This window comes from Esox lucius, chromosome 20 (genome assembly GCF_011004845.1).
Source record: "Esox lucius isolate fEsoLuc1 chromosome 20, fEsoLuc1.pri, whole genome shotgun sequence".
Classification (NCBI taxonomy): Eukaryota; Metazoa; Chordata; class Actinopteri; order Esociformes; family Esocidae; genus Esox; species Esox lucius.
Genome location: NC_047588.1, coordinates 18982561 through 19000338, shown reverse-complemented (window position 1 = coordinate 19000338; position 17778 = coordinate 18982561). Strand labels below are relative to the sequence as shown.

At 40.7% G+C, this 17778-nt stretch overlaps 2 protein-coding genes across 2 annotated transcripts in view; one reads left to right on the top strand and one right to left on the bottom strand.

Annotated features, from left to right (window-relative positions):
• The window catches only part of si:ch73-22o12.1 (nectin-2), a 77342-nt gene extending 71794 nt beyond the window's left edge, over positions 1-5548 (top strand). Inside the window, exons 7-10 of the mRNA XM_029116040.2 lie at positions 1931-2066; positions 2216-2285; positions 2465-2551; positions 3895-5548. Of these exons, the coding sequence (XP_028971873.1) occupies positions 1931-2066; positions 2216-2285; positions 2465-2551; positions 3895-4119 (518 nt within the window). The 3' untranslated portion in view covers positions 4120-5548. The remainder of the gene's footprint in view (positions 1-1930; positions 2067-2215; positions 2286-2464; positions 2552-3894) is intronic.
• An 87-nt stretch (positions 5549-5635) lies between these two features.
• LOC105006126 (regulatory subunit of type II PKA R-subunit domain containing 1) lies at positions 5636-7587 on the bottom strand. The gene is made up of 4 exons (XM_010864480.3): positions 7253-7587; positions 6289-6365; positions 6069-6115; positions 5636-5984 (listed from the first exon to the last, which is right to left on the bottom strand). Exons 1-4 carry the CDS (start codon positions 7343-7345, stop codon positions 5902-5904), a joined length of 300 nt encoding a protein of 99 aa, XP_010862782.1. The 5' UTR covers positions 7346-7587; the 3' UTR covers positions 5636-5901.
• Positions 7588-17778: the final 10191 nt, after the last annotated feature.

Sequence of the window (17778 nt, the reverse complement as noted above, 5' to 3'; positions counted from 1 at the left end):
GAGCGAGGAAAGGCAGGCAGCGCAGAGAGACAGTCAGGCAGCTCAGAGCGAGGAAGGCAGGCAGCGCAGAAAGACAGTCAGGCAGCTCAGAGCGAGGAAGGCAGGCAGCGCAGAGAGACAGTCAGGCAGCTCAGAGCGAGGAAGGCAGGCAGCGCAGAGAGGTGGACAGGTAGGCAGACGTTCTCAGTCTAAGACCTGAAATCCCCCAATCAATCATCTGAAGACAGCCTCATTATGCACCAGCTTATGCGGTGGTGCTCTAATGTTGGAATACTTCTGCTGTTTTTAATCTGGCAACTGGCAGTGTATTAGACCATACCTGATATCTAGAATACGCCAGGAGAATGTGAACCCTGCCTCAATCTGTGGCTGAGTGCGAGGGTGTGTGTGAATGTGTTGGTGTGAGTGACAGGGATATTGGACGGCATCATTCTGCCAGCTGGACTGCGGTGCTGGACTGTGCTCTGTGCATGTGTCTGCGTGCCGCCTGGCAACATTTACAGTGCCCAGCTCGTCCTTGTTGGAGGGGAGCGCAGTGCAGTGCCAGCTGAGAGAGACAGAGGCACGCTCGGCCCGTCTGGAAGATTTCATTAGAGCGAGACGTTGCTGGCGTTCACTACAGATACTGAGGGTCTCCAGACAGTGGCTGCATCTCAATACTCTAAAAACTGCTTTTTAATCCCAACTGGTGTACAGTAACAGATTACCAGGTAAAGCTGCTACTGGTCATTATCAGTCAAAATAAAAGGAGGAAAGGAGAGGATTTCCCAGTGAAATCAAAGATGGATGGGTAGGGTTAGGATAGAAAAAGAGCCCAAAGACAGCATGGATATAGCTAAATACATTGTCCTTTTCTCAAGTGCATTCTCCTTGCCTCCTCTCTCCTCAAAGCCCATTGGATGAGAAAGCCAGAAGGGGCCATATTCAGAGATGGTTATGACAGAGGACAGAGCAGGTAGTGAGAATATTGATGGTAATACTTTAATGCTGATATTATGGAGACACAGCACTACCATGTGGACATCAGCCTGAATTACACCATAATATTTGTGCGATTGTTAAGCTGGGGCATAAATCTTCTGTTTCACCAGACCTATTGAACCTCATACATTAAACATGTCATGTGCTAAATGATTATTACGTCATAAATGTCACAATCAGTCAGAATTTGAAAGGATTTGTAAAATTGCAGTTCATCAATTATAATTGACGTTTAAATTCATTGGCTGGAGAAGCAGAGCTCAGCATACATGCCTATTGTCTGACAGAAATGAATTTACATTTGTGTGTGCTCCTTTCTTTATTGGTAGTCTTTCATGTTGATGGTATTCACATCTTACATACCGTAGCTTTAAGAGCATCAGTACCTCAGGCTTATAAATCTTACAACATTGAATTTGGGGCCAACCAATTAGCTTCCTTGGTTTACTCACCTCAAAATACTGCAGAGCTCCTCAATGCCCTTTAACACCCCTTCATTAGCATAATCCCCTGGGAAATGATGGGGAGGGTAATGATGTGTGTGTGTGTGTGTCATCATATTGTTAGCACTGGTCTTAGTGTTCATCATGGTTCATTATATGAAGGTACTTGAATGTTTCCGTTCAGTTATTGACCATATTTTTGATAAAACGGACCACAAATTGTGCCGGCCCAAACACTCACATACAACCACACACAATTCACTATAGATAATAGGCTCCAGTGTTTAAACCAGAAAAGCTTGAGTCTAAGAGTGATTGTCTCCAGGGCCAAGTTAACACCCATATGTAGAGAAGCCATAACTGTATGCTTTTAGGGTAAGTGGATAACGTTGTACATGTAGTAACTACCTTACTTGGGTCCATGTAGACTACTGACTAATTCATGGGGATAAGTTGTAATAGTCTTTTTCTGCTGCTTTTTAACCTTATCCCCTTCCCTGTCTCAGCTACTCCGCTGCCAGGGAAAGGTTCCACTACAGGCGCTGTTATAGGAGCGATCATTGGGGTGATTCTGCTGCTGGCGATCATTGGCAGTGTTGTGGCATTGGTCCGCAAGAACCACAACAAGATAAACAGTGGAGAGTGAGTGTCTGCATGTCCCCTTGTCTGTTCCTCAGACTGACTGATGATCCAAACTTGGTTTCTTCTCCCTCTGAGTGTCTGCATGTCCCCTTGTCTGTTCCCCAGACTGACTGATGATCCTAACTCTGTTTCTTCTCCCTCTGGCTTAGTGGTCCACCTAAGTACAAGCCTCCCCCCCCTAAGAAGCAGCAGACCTTAACTAGCGGCTCTACTGACAGGGTGAGTGATGGAGGACAGGCGATCAATGATTAACACCACTGGTTAAGGGTTGCTGCAGTGGGACAGCTGGTCTACTGTACATGGCTCTCAGTTACTGTTCTATGACTAAAATCATCAAGATCAGGACTTTCTACCCTAGGAGCTTAGTCGATGACAATACTGTGTGTTTGACTCTGCAGCTGAACTCTAGTAGAAACCATGAAGATAGTGAAGATGGAGCACTGGACCAGCTGCACATCTCTCCCCAGAATGGACAGCCCAGCACGGTAAGATCACAGCCACAGAGGCCACATCTCTACCCAGAACGGACAGTCCAGCACGGTAAGATCACAGCCACAGAGGCCACATCTCTCCCCAGAACGGACAGTCCAGCACAGTAAGATCACAGCCACAGAGGCCACATCTCTCCCCAGAAAAGACAGTCCGGCACGGTAAGATCACAGCCACAGAGGCCACATCTCTCCCCAGAAAAGACAGTCCAGCACGGTAAGATCACAGCCACAGAGGCCACATCTCTCCCCAGAACGGACAGTCCAGCACGGTAAGATCACAGCCACAGAGGCCACATCTCTCCCCAGAAAAGACAGTCCAGCACGGTAAGATCACAGCCACAGAGGCCACATCTCTCCCCAGAACGGACAGTCCAGCACGGTAAGATCCCAGCCACAGAGGCCACATCTCTCCCCAGAACGGACAGTCCAGCACGGTAAGATCCCAGCCACAGAGGCCACATCTCTCCCCAGAACGGACAGTCCAGCACGGTAAGATCCCAGCCACAGAGGCCACATCTCTCCCCAGAACGGACAGTCCAGCACGGTAAGATCCCAGCCACAGAGGCCACATCTCTCCCCAGAACGGACAGTCCAGCACGGTAAGATCATAGCCACAGAGGCCACATCTCTCCCCAGAACAGACAGTCCAGCACGGTAAGATCCCAGCCACAGAGGCCATATCTCTCCCCAGAACGGACAGTCCAGCACGGTAAGATCACAGCCACAGAGGCCATATCTCGGTAATACAAAATATCCTTTAGTTGACCCTTCAGACATTAAAAGACGTGAAGAGCTGAAAGCTCATTCTCCCCACCGGGTTATGGTGAAGAAATGGAGGAAGCCCGTTTATCCTATTAAGATGAATCAAATGATCTTAATAGCTTTGGCTAATAAAGAATCCATTGCCGGATTCACTTCTTAGTTTATTCTGTATCTCATTCATAATTCATCCTGGTTAAGAATTCATTCAACCAAAATCAATGAATAACTGATTATCTATTCATGATCATTCTTTCAGTTACTAACCATAATTGGCATGTTTTTCACTGTTTTTCAAAATGTGCATGAAGGTATAGGGCTACATGGGTGTTCCACTCAACTTTGCATAGATAGAATCAAGCATTTTTCTAAACTGTACCAACCTAGGAATCTCACCCACTAGTGAACCATTTGGAAGCAGTGGTTGGCAAGTTTACAAATTGGTTGGACAACATAGACCTGCAGATGTTGTTGCTGTCTGTTTGACAATTGGAAAGGGTCCCTTTAACGCTTTGCTCTCCTTTTTTGTATATGATTATAAATGGTTCTCCATTTTATTTTTGTATCTTTCCAACTAGGACCTGGATGCATATGCTGATGAGGGATACAATCACAACACAGACGAGCTGTACCACGCTGGCACCCCCTCTGGCTGGGAGGGCCGCGGGCTGAACGAACCCCCGGCCCAGGATTACCTCAACCAGTACGCTGCCAATGATTACTATTACAATGAGCAGCAGTACCCCATGGCCTCTGGGGCGACGCGGGGGAACAGCTTTGTGTCCCAGGCCATGTTTGTGTGACAACAGAGGAACCTTTAATGTGTGTGTGGGACTGAACATCTGTGTGTATGTAAAGAACACTGAAGACCGGATTTGTCTGTGTTTGTGGGAGAACCACAGTGTCACTGCCATTGGATCAGTTCCTCCTAAGTATGATTTTACAGTGAACTACAGTGAGTGTACTATACGTGTTGGGTTTTAATGACGGTGATCTGCCAGAATTAGGTATCTTTTAAACAAGGGATTCGGTTTTCAACTAAAATAAAGTATAAGATGAACACAACATGACCACTACCTGTAAGACATTTGAGACTTGTGCGTTTTATGTTGGGTATGATATTCTCTAGCAAGGCCCATCTGTGCTGTTGTGCTCGATCTCACTAGACATTTACTAAAGCACCCTGACTTTACCTGTAGTTGTTCAAAACCAGCCTTTCTGATTTCTGACAAACATGTGGGTCACAGTGTGTGTTTAGTCAACTGCTGTGTAGAAAGTCATATTTCAGACCATCTTCCTGTTGCCACATCAAGGTACATAAAATTCTTCAGATTTTATCTCCTTGCCCTTTTCTGACTTGTCCTCTTCAGTAGTGGTAAGGGATTGGTCCATGTAGATGTTGTTAATGGGCACTGATCTAGGACCTGCTTACCCTTTCTAAATCCTAACCTTAACCATTAAGGGGAATAACTCTACTAAACTGGGAATAGATTTAATGCACTCTGGAGGCTAGTAGTACACTACTCTGAGCTAAAGGGACAAGGACATAGACTAGTAGTACACTACTCTGAGCTAAAGGGACAAGGACATAGACTAGTAGTACCCTACTCTGAGCAAATCTGATATGGATGTAGACTAGTGGAAGTGGACATTAGTAGAAATCTTGAATGGACAAGGTTGAAGATTAGTCATATAATACTCTGAGCTAAAGGGCCAAGGACACTGTTTACCATACCAAAGACCATAAGGTCAGATGTATGTTCCTGTATAGGATTTGACATTGTGCAATCTAATCCTGAATCCGCGCCTGATACTCTTTTCACACAGAGACCTAAATCCCAATAGTTTACGATGCCTGCATTTTTAAATCTTATCTCAAGGGGTATGATGAAAACAACATACAAAGGCCACCTTGACCTAGTCACGATTCCTGAAATCACAAAACCGTATATACTAAAATATAAATTGCCTTAACAAAAATCAAACTATGCCACGTAACAGTTGAGTCTTTTTTTTATTCAATGCCATTGTTCCATTTTAACAGCCATTAGCTTTACACTGATGGATTTGCATCTGAAAGTGCCTCATTTATATTTTTTAATGTGAATCAAAATGAATTATGAAGGATTTTGTCATTCTTTGTGACAGCTGGCTCTGACCTGTTTTTGTTAGATTTCTATATCAAAGCGTAATGCATGATTTTTTTTTGTATTCAATAAACATTAAACTGTGTATCCTGTGTAGTCTAATTAGTTTTGGTCAGCCCTGGGTTCCTGTGTAGATCCATTGTTGAAATTCTGTATGTTGCTCTGGACAATTGTCATCTGTAACTTAAATATAAATGTATTGCTGCAGTAATATTTGATAATTTGGACACAGAGGAAAGAGCTGAATATACAAACTTCTTGTTACAATTAGATGCTTGTTAGAAAATTAACTATATATCCAGAGCCTGTATTTAGAGTTAGGCCAACGCCATTCATGCATGACATTCTAAATGCTATGGCAGCCTGTTCTTATTTAACACTGATGTAAACAACTACTTGGTATAAAACACAGGAAGAGGTTTCCAATCCAGTGAGGATTCAGTCACTCTGTGCTGCTTTGGAAGGAATACCATGCATTTTGGAGCCAATGATCACACACAGATTTGGGTCAGTGAAGTGATCTGGAAAAGAGGAAAAATTGTTAGATGTTATTTCAAAGTAGAGGGATGTACCTTTTATCTGTATGTCTTATTGATTGAACCCACCTGCTGCAAACTCTCGAATGTCTGTGGGTCTTTTGAGAAATACTTCGCTGTAAAATTCAAGTCAGACTTCACATTAGTATCCAAGCAATGAACTGTAGCAAAATGGGAAATATAAATGTACGTATTATGTATGTTTGGAGGTACAGAGTTTTGGCAGGCCTTCACAGAGCTAAATTACCCAATGTAGAATACAAGTATATTATAGGCTCACACAACAAACCTTAAAAAGTTGCTTATTAAGAGTTCCACCTCTGGATGCGCTCTCAAATATTTTTCATTGTCAATTCTTGTTTTGACCTATAAAAGACATGGACAAATTATAACCTTAGCAGATGTCATGAATGTCTAGAATGATTTTGTGAGTGTGGTTAAATCAGAGTGACATTTTACTGTGTTACAACATTATATTAAAATGTATTTAATCAGGTGTTTATGCCAATGATCAACACAAAAACGTCAAAGTGTAAAATAAAATCTGCAAATTCATCTAGAGTAATTAAAAATATAAATCAGAAAATAATTGATTTAGGTATGGCAAAAGCTTTAATTATAACTCAATAAATTGTGGAATTGTCCAACGGGGGTGAATACTTTTGAGAGCTACTTTACATTTACATGCTTGAAGAATGCATTCACAGACCGAAAACTACAATAAAGCTTGTAGGTGTCTAACCTACCTTTGGTCTACTGGTAAATTATCCACTCTGTAAATGACTTGATGTAAAATATCCGACATGATACCTGGTAAGTTCACATTCTCATATACAGTAAGCTGGGAGTAAATAAGGGATTTGTATAATTTAAAGTGTAATGTAAAGGCAACCGAAAATGTCTTGCACTTGACATAAGGCCTTATTTTACAATGGGGTTTGAAAAACAAAGAGAGGAAGCAATTCATATCTTATTGAGGATATCTTTCCAACTAAGACATTGTTGCCAGGCAGTAGCAACTTTATATTTTTTAAGTTTAACGAGTAAGTATATTTTGTTACTGCAGGTGCCCAGTATTTTGACGTCATGTATAACGTTGCAAAGCCGGCTAAAAGCATTCCGAATGGCTCTACGGTAATATAATCATATCTTCAAAACTAACGACGTTACTCCTGTCCAGAGGGAAAATTGCGCATTTAGACATGAACATTAATTACACAGCATAGCTAGCTGGCTAACGCTACTTTAGCTACCTTAAATTGTCGGAGTTTCTGTTGTTGCTCGAGGCTTAAGGCACCAAAGTCCAGTTTTTCCAGTCCACTTTCCTCATTCATTTTACTTTGCATATAAAGTGAATTCGAATTACTTCGATAGCTCACTTTCCAGCATATAATAAAAGCCTGCTGCTAGAAAAACGCCAATAACTGTTGTTGACCAGATCAGATGTTACCATGGAAACAACACTTTTAGTTATTCACTAAAATATTGTGGTTTATTTTTTGTCTTGAGAAACAAAATGCAAACGCATGTGTTCCAATTTGACTAAAATGCCAGAAATAAAGAGACAGAAATAAATTGTTTTCCCGGTTCCGAACAACGCTATTGTTTTTTTTAACGGTGGCGGAACAATAAGGCAGATAAAAAGACCACGAATTTGTGGAACGTAATTGGTCATTTTATGTGCATTAAATTGAAAAGTAAACAGACACATTTTGTTAAGTGAATTTTATTTTTAAAGTAGTTCCTTTTTTTTTACTTGAATAACTATTAATGTGTTTGAGGTGCATTTTTGGCAGCGTCCACTCAATCACGTTACCCTAATGCCGTTCACACCTACAGCGTCAAAGTAGAAAGCTTGCAGAACATAATTTTTTTTTGTGCAGCTACTGTACGCAATTACTCGGAATGCATTTATTCTCAACAGATGTTGCATGCTGCTTTTTATGAAATTGAGATAATCATTTTCGCCGAGCATATTGTGTGTCAAGCTACCTAAATTACCAATTATTGGCTAGCTTGCAGCTTGCTAACATTGAAAAAAAGTATTTACTTTATAGACTTTTCCATCCCTCTATCAGTCCCATTTCTCATGAAAACTCAAAGCAATAAAGATTGTGAAAGCAGGTTACATAACATGAGCTTTATTACAAGCCCTTTACTTTAGATTGTTTAGTTCCTAATTTTAGTTACTCAATTACATTTTTCTTAGCGGAGACAAATGACCAGGTATTCAATTTGACAAAATTAAATTGCACTACTTGATGTCCATTTTGGTCCGTGGTCCTACCATCTGGAACAGTTGGAGTGTATTGGTATTGGTCCAAACGAAAGTAGCTATGAAATGCCATTTGACATTTGAAGGCCGATGATTGGTGTCAATGTCACTGGCTAGTGGCCATAGGTCATTGCATTAATAAAGCCAGTTTGTTCTTCTGATTTCACATTCCTTTGTGTTAAACACGTTCACTACCTGCCCTTTTCTCAGCAAACTTTGCTCCCCTTTCTTGTGCAAATTAAGTCTGACTTTCAGAGATGGGGTAGCTTCTCTGAAAATCCTGCCTATAAGATCACTATCACTTATAGGGAGGATTCATGCTGTTAAAATGTTAAAATCCCATTGTTTTTACCAAAATCCCAAGTCCTTTTCTAAGTAAATAAATCAGGGTGTTACCTTATTTATCTGGGGAGGTAAGGTACCCAGAATCAGTCGATCTTTGCTTTATGGATACAAATTTAGTGGAGGGCTGGCACTACCCAACATTTTGTACAACTACTGGGCTGACAATTTTCTGAAATTGCCATTCTGGTTGCATGCTCCTGCTTTGCTCTGCTGTCCTCTGCCAGCACCTGCTCTCGCTACATTGGCAATCCTGTTGTACTTTCCACACTTAAGATCTGGTATCAGTTTTGGCGTCATTTTAAATTATTCTCTGCATCGGCTATGGGCCCTATTAATATGAATCACGTCTTCCCCTGTCCCCAATGGACACTGTCTTCTGTCTCTGGGCAAGAAGGGGTATTAAGACATTCCAAAACCTGTATAATAATGGACTTTTTTCTGGTTTTCCCACTCTGGTCTCTAAATACTCTTTACCCCAACTGTCACTTTATCCATTACCTTCAAGTGAGGCATTGTGTCTCCTCACACTTTTCTAGCTTTCGTGCCGAACCCCCTGGCCAACCCTGGGATAGTATTTTGTCTTTATTACCTCAGCAGAAGGGCTTAATCTCTCAGATCTATTTGGTTTTTCTGTCATTGGACAAGCACTCCACTGACAAAATTAAGTCTACCTGGGTGCAAGCAAGTTTATTTATATAACGCAATTAGTACATAGGAGCAATTCAATGTGCTTTAAAAGGAAAAGGAAAATATAATAATACAATTGAATAAAAACAAATACTAGAATAAAAACATCAAATAGGCAATTCAGTGTGCTAAGAAAATCAAAATGGAATAAAAACTAAATCAAACATAACTGGTAGATTCCATGGGGAAGCTATAAAAGATAAAAGGCTAACAGTGTGGTTAAGATTAAGTGCTTAGTCATATGCCTGTGAATAGAGAAGTGTTTTTAACCTGGATTTAAAAATAAATGTAGGGCCCATCTAAGATATTCTGGTAGTTTATTCCATTTGTATGTAGCATAATTGCTAAATGCAGCTTCACCATATTTAGTTTGGACTCTGGGCTTTTCTACCTGACCCGAGTTCCTGGATCTAAGAGCCTTGCTTGGTTTATAATCATCTAATATATCATAAATGTATTTGGGGCCTAAACCTATTCAGTTTATAGACTAAAATTGCCACTTTAAAACCTATTCTGTAACTGACTGCAAAGATTTAAGAACCAAAGTGATGTGCTTTGTTCTATTGGTCCTGGTTAACATTCTAGCAGCAGCATTCTGAATGAGCTGCAGCTGCTTTACAATTTTATTTGTACCGGAGCGGGAGATGGAATTCACACAGGAGTGGTGGGATGAGATGATTGACAGGTTACGCTCCACTACATCTTGTGCTCGTCTTGGCCTTATACAATTTAAGGTTGTGCGCAGAGCTCATTTTTCCAAGTCGAGGCTAGCTGAAATGTATCTGAATGTGAACGATGAGTGTGACAGATGCCAGGTCTCCCCATATGATCTTACTCATATATTCACTCAGCGCCCTGCCCTCAAAAACTATTGTGTCTCTATTCCAAATGTTGTCTGAAGTGCTGAACACTACCCTGCAACCATGGCCATTTTTGGTATTCCGGAGGACCTGTCCTCGTAGGCCCCAGGCAGACATTGTTGCTTTTACTTCACTACTGGCTTGACGCAGGATTCTGCTTCACTGGAAATCTGTTCGCCCCCCTACAGTTTGTCAATGGCTCAATGATGATATGATATAAGTACTCCCTCAGGGGCTCCAGTGCTTTCCTGGCAGGTGGCAGCCTTTTATTGACTGTTGTAATGCTATGCAGAAGCTCCCCTCTGATGTAGAACTTTTATCCTTGATTATTTGTATTGCTGCTACTGTTATAATATGCCTTCCTCCAAACACGACAAGTGGAGTTTAGACCAGAAAGCTCTATTCGTGTCTCATCAGACCACTGAGGGAAGGAGGTTGTTGACCAAGATCTCGTGATACATGGCCCCATCCATCCTCCCCTCAATACGGTGCAGTCGTCCTGTCCCCTTTGCAGAAAAGCATCCCCAAAGTATGATGTTTTCACCTCGATGCTTCACGGTTGGGATGGTGTTCTTGAGGTTGTACTCATCCTTCCAAACACGGCGAGTGGAATTTAGACCAAAAAGCTCTATTTTTGTCTCATCAGACCACATGACCTGCTCCCATTCCTCCTCTGGATCATCCAGATGGTCATTGGCAAACTTCAGATGGGCCTAGACATGCGCTGGTTTGAGCAGGGGTACCTTGCGTGCGCTGCAGGATTTTAATCCATGACGGCGTAGTGTGTTACTAATGGTTTTCTTTGAGACTGTGGTCCCAGCTCTCTTCAGGTCATTGACCAGGTCCTGCTGTGTAGTTCTGGGCTGATCCCTCACCTTCCTCATGATCATTGATGCCCCACGAGGTGAGATCTTGCATGGAGCCCCAGAACGAGGGAGATTGAACGTCATCTTGAACTTCTTCCATTTTCCAATAATTGCGCCAGCAGTTGTTGCCTTCTCATCAAGCTGCTTGCCTATTGTCCTGTAGCCCATCCCAGCCATGTGTGTATGTGTGTTATATATATATAAAAGGTACAACATAACAGCACCACAGACAAAACATTCATAGTCTTACCTTCTATTGATCAAATACTTATATCATGCAATAAAATGTAAATGTATTATTAAAAAATCATACAATGTGATTTTCTGGATTTTTGATTTTTTAAAATTACTGACCTCTTTGTAAGTAGTAAAACCTGCAAAATCGGCAATGTATTAAATACTTGTTCTCCCAACTGTAATTTATTTTATCTATAGCCTTGTTTATCATCATCATTTTGTTTACCTTTATTTTGACAAGCTACTAAACAACAAGTTATTTTTTACAACAGCCAGTACACAATACAAATGATAAAACACACATTACATGATAAAACTGCAATACATAACAATAAAACATACATATAGCAATTCTAAAATAAATATTTCACAAAGCGAAAGATAAGAACCATATATCACATTCAAATGCATTTGTCTTCAACTGAAACCTCCAGCAGTGCTCTAAATGTCCAAAGAATTAAAGCTTGAGCACATTTTCCAAATGATTGTACATCTGTGGGATCAAAAACTAATCAGTCCCGTGTTCTTGTGTTATAATTAATAGTAATATTTTTTGACAATATATTTATTGGCATTTTAATAGATTTGGAGAATACGACAGGAATAAGATTACAACAACGGAATACTCCTCACCCCACACTTCCATTATATCCACAGAGCAACAGAACAAGGGAGTATAACATAGAGAACCCTCCCCGCCTTGAACAGTTCTCCCTCCATCCCTTCCTCGCTAACGGCTAAATGAAATAAATTAAGAGTCAATACAAAATGTCTTTCACATGTAATGTCAGTAAATAATATCAGTACATTACCCAACACAGTATTTTCTAAAATATAGAAAATATAATAATGAAGAAAGATAAGCAATAATTATATTATTATTAATAATAAAGACAAATCCTGGGATTCTCCCCATATTCAAAATATTTCAGAAGGCTTAATGTATAAATTGTACATATTTTGTTCTGAGGGGATATAAGGAGTTAGTTCCAATAGCCACATCTTCTTGTTAGTGGATGTGACATTTCCAAATGATAGCGAGCAATGCATTTAATAGCTGTAATGATTTGCATTATAGTCAATTAGCAGACAGTCTTATCTAGAGCTACTTACAGTACATTTTAAAAGAGCTAGGTGAAACAACAGCACTGTTTGGTAGTAAGTGCTTTCTAATCAAAGTCAGTGCTGGAAAGAAGACCATATAAACAATATACATTAAAAATAAACAACAAGTTTACAGAAGACAGATAACAGAGGTGGTGGCCCTGGGACTATTTTAGGCACTCTATGAAAAGATGAGTTTCTGATGATTTCTGAAGATATGTAGTGGCTCTGCTCTGTAGAATATTTAAGATCTGATACAGTCTCCTGGTATAAAGTAAACCCAATGTGGCAGATTGAATTGCATCAGCTGCTGCCTTATAATAAATAGTTTTAACTGGGATAAATTGTCAAATGCTGGAAGTTTCGGTAAGAACACAAATAATCCCACCATTTGATACAAAATGCAATGATGAATCCAAAAACTGCATGCTGATCCCAAGCCAAAGTAGAATGAGCATGACCAGGTTTATGTCAATATGAAGACTAGTCTCCTCCTACACATTCTCTTTTGACGTGTCTCCTTTGGTACAGATGTAGCAGTCCTTTCTTCAGCTCATTGTTACAGATAACGTAGACAACAGGGTTGATGCATGGTGGAACCATGAGGAACACCAGAAGTGTGATGTGTTGCTTTATCCCTTCCTGAGACAACTGAAACAACAGAGTCTGCTCTTCGAGTTGCAGACAGGATAGACAGTAGAACATTGGCACCATCTGCAGTAGAAACATACACAGGTAAAAGGCTACAGTCCTATAAGCTCGTTGGTGGTGTAGTTGTAGAGCCACGACAGCCCTGTGTGCCTCCTTGTACATATACCAATAACAGAAGCAAAGAATAAAGATCGAAACTGTCGCGATGATGCTGGGGGGACCTAGGAATAGTAATTCTTGTACATGACTAAAGCTTACAGATGCTTTCACAATCCTAGGTTCACAGAGCAACCCTGCTGTCACTCTGGTGAAGCCATGGTGCGGTAAGTTGAGCAGGATCAGGTGGTTGTTACCAACAATGGCACTCAGCACCCAGACTAGCCCCAGGGCAAGCCTCGTACGCCTGGGGGTCACGGTGCCCAGGTAGTGGATGCTGTGACAGATAAATACATATCTTTCCATTGCCATGAGGGCCAGAGTAATCTGAGAGCTCCATAGGATTGTACCCAAAACACTGAACTGTGCAATGCACCACCCCCCGAACATCACAGTGCGTTGTAGCAAAAGAGATTGCAAGACCGTGAACGCTGCGACGAAGCTGTGCAAAAGACCACAAATGAGCCGATTCTTTAACAATGTGTAGAACGGTTGCCAGAAGCGGTCTTTAAGTGTCATCAATCCAGTGAGTAGAAAGCTGTTCATCACCAGGGAGAAGAGAAATAGAACGACAAAAATCGGAAGAATATGCCTTTTCCCAGATGTGATGTGCCAGTAGAAACATGCTGACATATCCAGTACGTCTTGCTCCTTTTCAATAGTTGTCCTGTTTAGAATGTGTAATATATAGAGAGAGCATTCAGTAGTGTTGAGCTTTGTTGAATCCATGGCTCTGATCAGATCTAATAGTAGTAATACTGGAAGTACTAGAAGTAGCGATTGTAAAAGTAGCAGTACCAGAGGTACTAGCAGTAGAAATGCCAGTACTTGCAGAAATAGTACTAGTAGTAGCAGTAGCAGTGCTTGGAAGAATCTTCTTACAAAAATAAGAACTCATCTGATGTCTCTCTTACATGTTGTGGATCTTATACTTGGGTATGTACCCATGTGAGGAAAAGATACACCGCTGTACATATACTTACACCACTTACCAAATGTTGCCTGCTGATAGCAGACAGCACGATACATTAGGGTAATTGGAAAGCTGTTAAGTTGTTTTTATGTAGGGAGACCATGGAAAGTGTTTAATAACACAGTACTTGGTCTAGTTAATATATATTGGACAAGGACACACTAATGCTTCCAAATTCTAATGAAATTGGTGAAAATGTGCCAGTAATTGCTTTACTGTGATGGGCTTTCTGTATGACAGCTTTGTTTAGATCTGCATTAGCTACCACCAAAGTGACAGCTAGTAATTCTGGGGTTCAACACATTGACGGCAGCAACAAAACAAAACATTTTAAATGTACTGATCAAAAAGATTAAAATGCAGACATCACAGGCATTACAGAACAAATCAGAATAAAAAAATATTATAAAAACAATAGAAGGTAAGACTATGAATGTTTTGTCTGTGGTGCTGTTATGTTGTACCTTTTATATATATATAACACACATACACACATGGCTGGGATGGGCTACAGGACAATAGGCAAGCAGCTTGGTGAGAAGGCAACAACAGTTGGCGCAATTATTAGAAAATGGAAGAAGTTCAAGATGACGGTCAATCACCCTTGGTCTGGGGCTCCATGCAAGATCTCACCTCGTGGGGCATCAATGATCATGAGGAAGGTGAGGGATCAGCCCAGAACTACACGGCAGGACCTGGTCAATGACCTGAAGAGAGCTGGGACCACAGTCTCAAAGAAAACCATTAGTAACACTACGCCGTCATGGATTAAAATCCTGCAGCGTACGCAAGGTCCCCCTGCTCAAGCCAGCACATGTCCAGGCCTGTCTGAAGTTTGCCAATGACCATCTGAATGATCCAGAGGAGGAATGGGAGCAGGTCATGTGGTCTGATGAGACAAAAATAGAGCTTTTTGGTCTAAATTCCACTCGCCGTGTTTGGAAGGATGAGTACAACCTCAAGAACACCATCCCAACCGTGAAGCATCGAGGTGAAAACATCATACTTTGGGGATGCTTTTCTGCAAAGGGGACAGGACGACTGCACCGTATTGAGGGGAGGATGGATGGGGCCATGTATCACGAGATCTTGGTCAACAACCTCCTTCCCTCAGTAAGAGCATTGAAGATGGGTCGTGGCTGGGTCTTCCAGCATGACAACGACCCGAAACACACAGCCAGGGCAACAAAGGAGTGGCTACGTAAGAAGATCTCAAAGTCCTGGAGTGGCCAAGTCAGTCTTCAGACCTGAACCCAATAGGAAATCTTTGGAGGGAGCTGAAAGACCGTATTGCCCAGTGACAGCCCCGAAACCTGAAAGATCTGGAGAAGGTCTGTATGGAGGAGTGGGCCAAAATCCCTGCTGCAGTGTGTGCAAACCTGGTCAAGAACTACAGGAAATGTATGATCTCTGTAATTGCAAACAAAGGTTTCTGTACAAAATATGAAGTTCTGCTTTTCTGATGTATCAAATGCTAATGTCATGCAATTGCAAATTAATGACTTAAAAATCATACAATGTGAGAGATTCCGTCACTCACAGTTAAAGAGTACCTATGATAAAAATTACAGACCTATGTAAGTGGGAGAACCTTTAAAATCGGCAGTGTATCAAATACTTGTTCTCCCCACTGTATGTACTTAACAGATTGGTGTCCCTGGAACTTTTAAATAATAAAGGCCAATGGGATTACTCTAGTAGCAAGACAATTATTGCGGTTGACAAAAAGAATATTACTGTAATCTTATCAATAATAATCTAATCATGTAGCTTAGGGTAGCCTAGCTAAGTGGTACCTTTGCAGTTTACCAGAAAAAAAATTTGTGAAAATTTGGTAGGTAATTCCTAATATGCTGTTCCATTTCTGTCCCCAGGAAATAACTATTTCTTATTTATCTACCCAAAATCTCTCCAATCAAAAATACTTTTCTCATTCCTTGATGCCCTTGAGTATTGTTGTTGGATGATGACTCAGCTCTGCGTTTTTCATTGCAGCAAAAGCGAATAAGGTTGGCCGGCCTTACAGCGGCAAAAATATTATAGCACTCTGTTGGCAGCCTTTACACTCTCTTCCTTGTCTTCATTGGGTTAGCTTCTTTCTAGATCTTATTAATTTGGAACTTTCTAACGCTCAGATCCACTGGGCAAGGGGCCGGAGACTCTACAGTCCTGATGGCCAGCTGCTGCTGCCCTTACAATATATCTTTAATCATATGTGCCAAAGTCTATTTGTATTTATTTATTTTATACTTTTTGTTTTGTGACACAGATTGTACTTTCATTATATGGTCTTTCTTGGGTTAAGGGGAGGGTATTTCTATGCTGTTTTGGGTGTGGGGGGTGGGGGGGAGGGTGTAATACATCTTAGAAAGAGGAGCATGTTTTTGTATTGTGTGTGTTTCGCACTGATTTCCCTCAATAAAATATTGATGACCAAAAAAAATAACCTTTAATAAAAAAGTAATTTTCCACAATGACATCACATTCAGTAAGTCTCATTATTTTATGGCTCAGCTAAGTACAATCTATTTTTCAATGTGTGATGATGTGTTAGTCTGTATATCTCACTCATTAATGTCCAACTTTATAGACTACATAATAGAGAACATTTATCAAGAAAATACAAATGCAATGATGTGCAAATCATTTAAACCTTATATACAATAGAAAACAGTACAAAAACAACATATCAAATTTTGAAAATGAGACATATTATTGTTTCTTTAAAAACATATGCCCACTTTCAGTTTGATGCCAGAAACATGTTTCAAAGGTTTTGACAGAGGCAACAAAAGACTGGAAAAGTTGTGTAATGCTAAAAAACTAAACCTGGTGGAATATCACACAACTAATTTAGTCAATTGGCAACAGTTCAGTAACATGATTGGATATTAAAAGATCATTCCAGAGAGGATGGTTCTGTCAAATGTGAGAAAATTGCAAAGAGTTTGGGGATCTCATCATCTACGGTACATAATATCATAAAAAGATTAATAGAATCCAGCGAAATCTCTGTATGCAAGGGACAAGGCCGAAAACCAATATTGGAGAGCCATGATAGTCGTGCCCTCAGGTGCACTGCATTCAAAAAATAACACAACAATGTATTGGAAATCACTGTATGGGCTCAGGAACACTTCGAAAAACCATAATCTGTGAACACAGTATGTCTTTGCATCCACAAATGCAAGTTAAAACTCTACCATACAAAGAAGAAAACATATATATACAAGATCCAGAACTGCTGTCGCCTTCTCTGGGCCTGAGCTCATTTAAGATGGACTGAGGTGAAGTTTGAAATTATTTGGGAATCATGGATGCTACATCATCCGGAATAAAGAGAAGGACCATCTGGCTTCTTATCAGCGTACAGTGCAAAAGCCAGCAACTGTGATAGTATGGGGGTGTATTAGAGCACAGGGCATGGGTGACTTGCACATCTGTGAAGGCACCATTAATGCTGAACAATATATACAGGTTTTGGAGCAACATATGCTGCCATAGAGACAATGTCTTTTTCAGGGAAGGTCTTGTTTATTTCAACAGAACAATGCCAAACCACATTCTGCACGTATTACAACAGCATGGTTCTGTAGTAACAGAGTCAGGGTGCTAAACTAGCCTG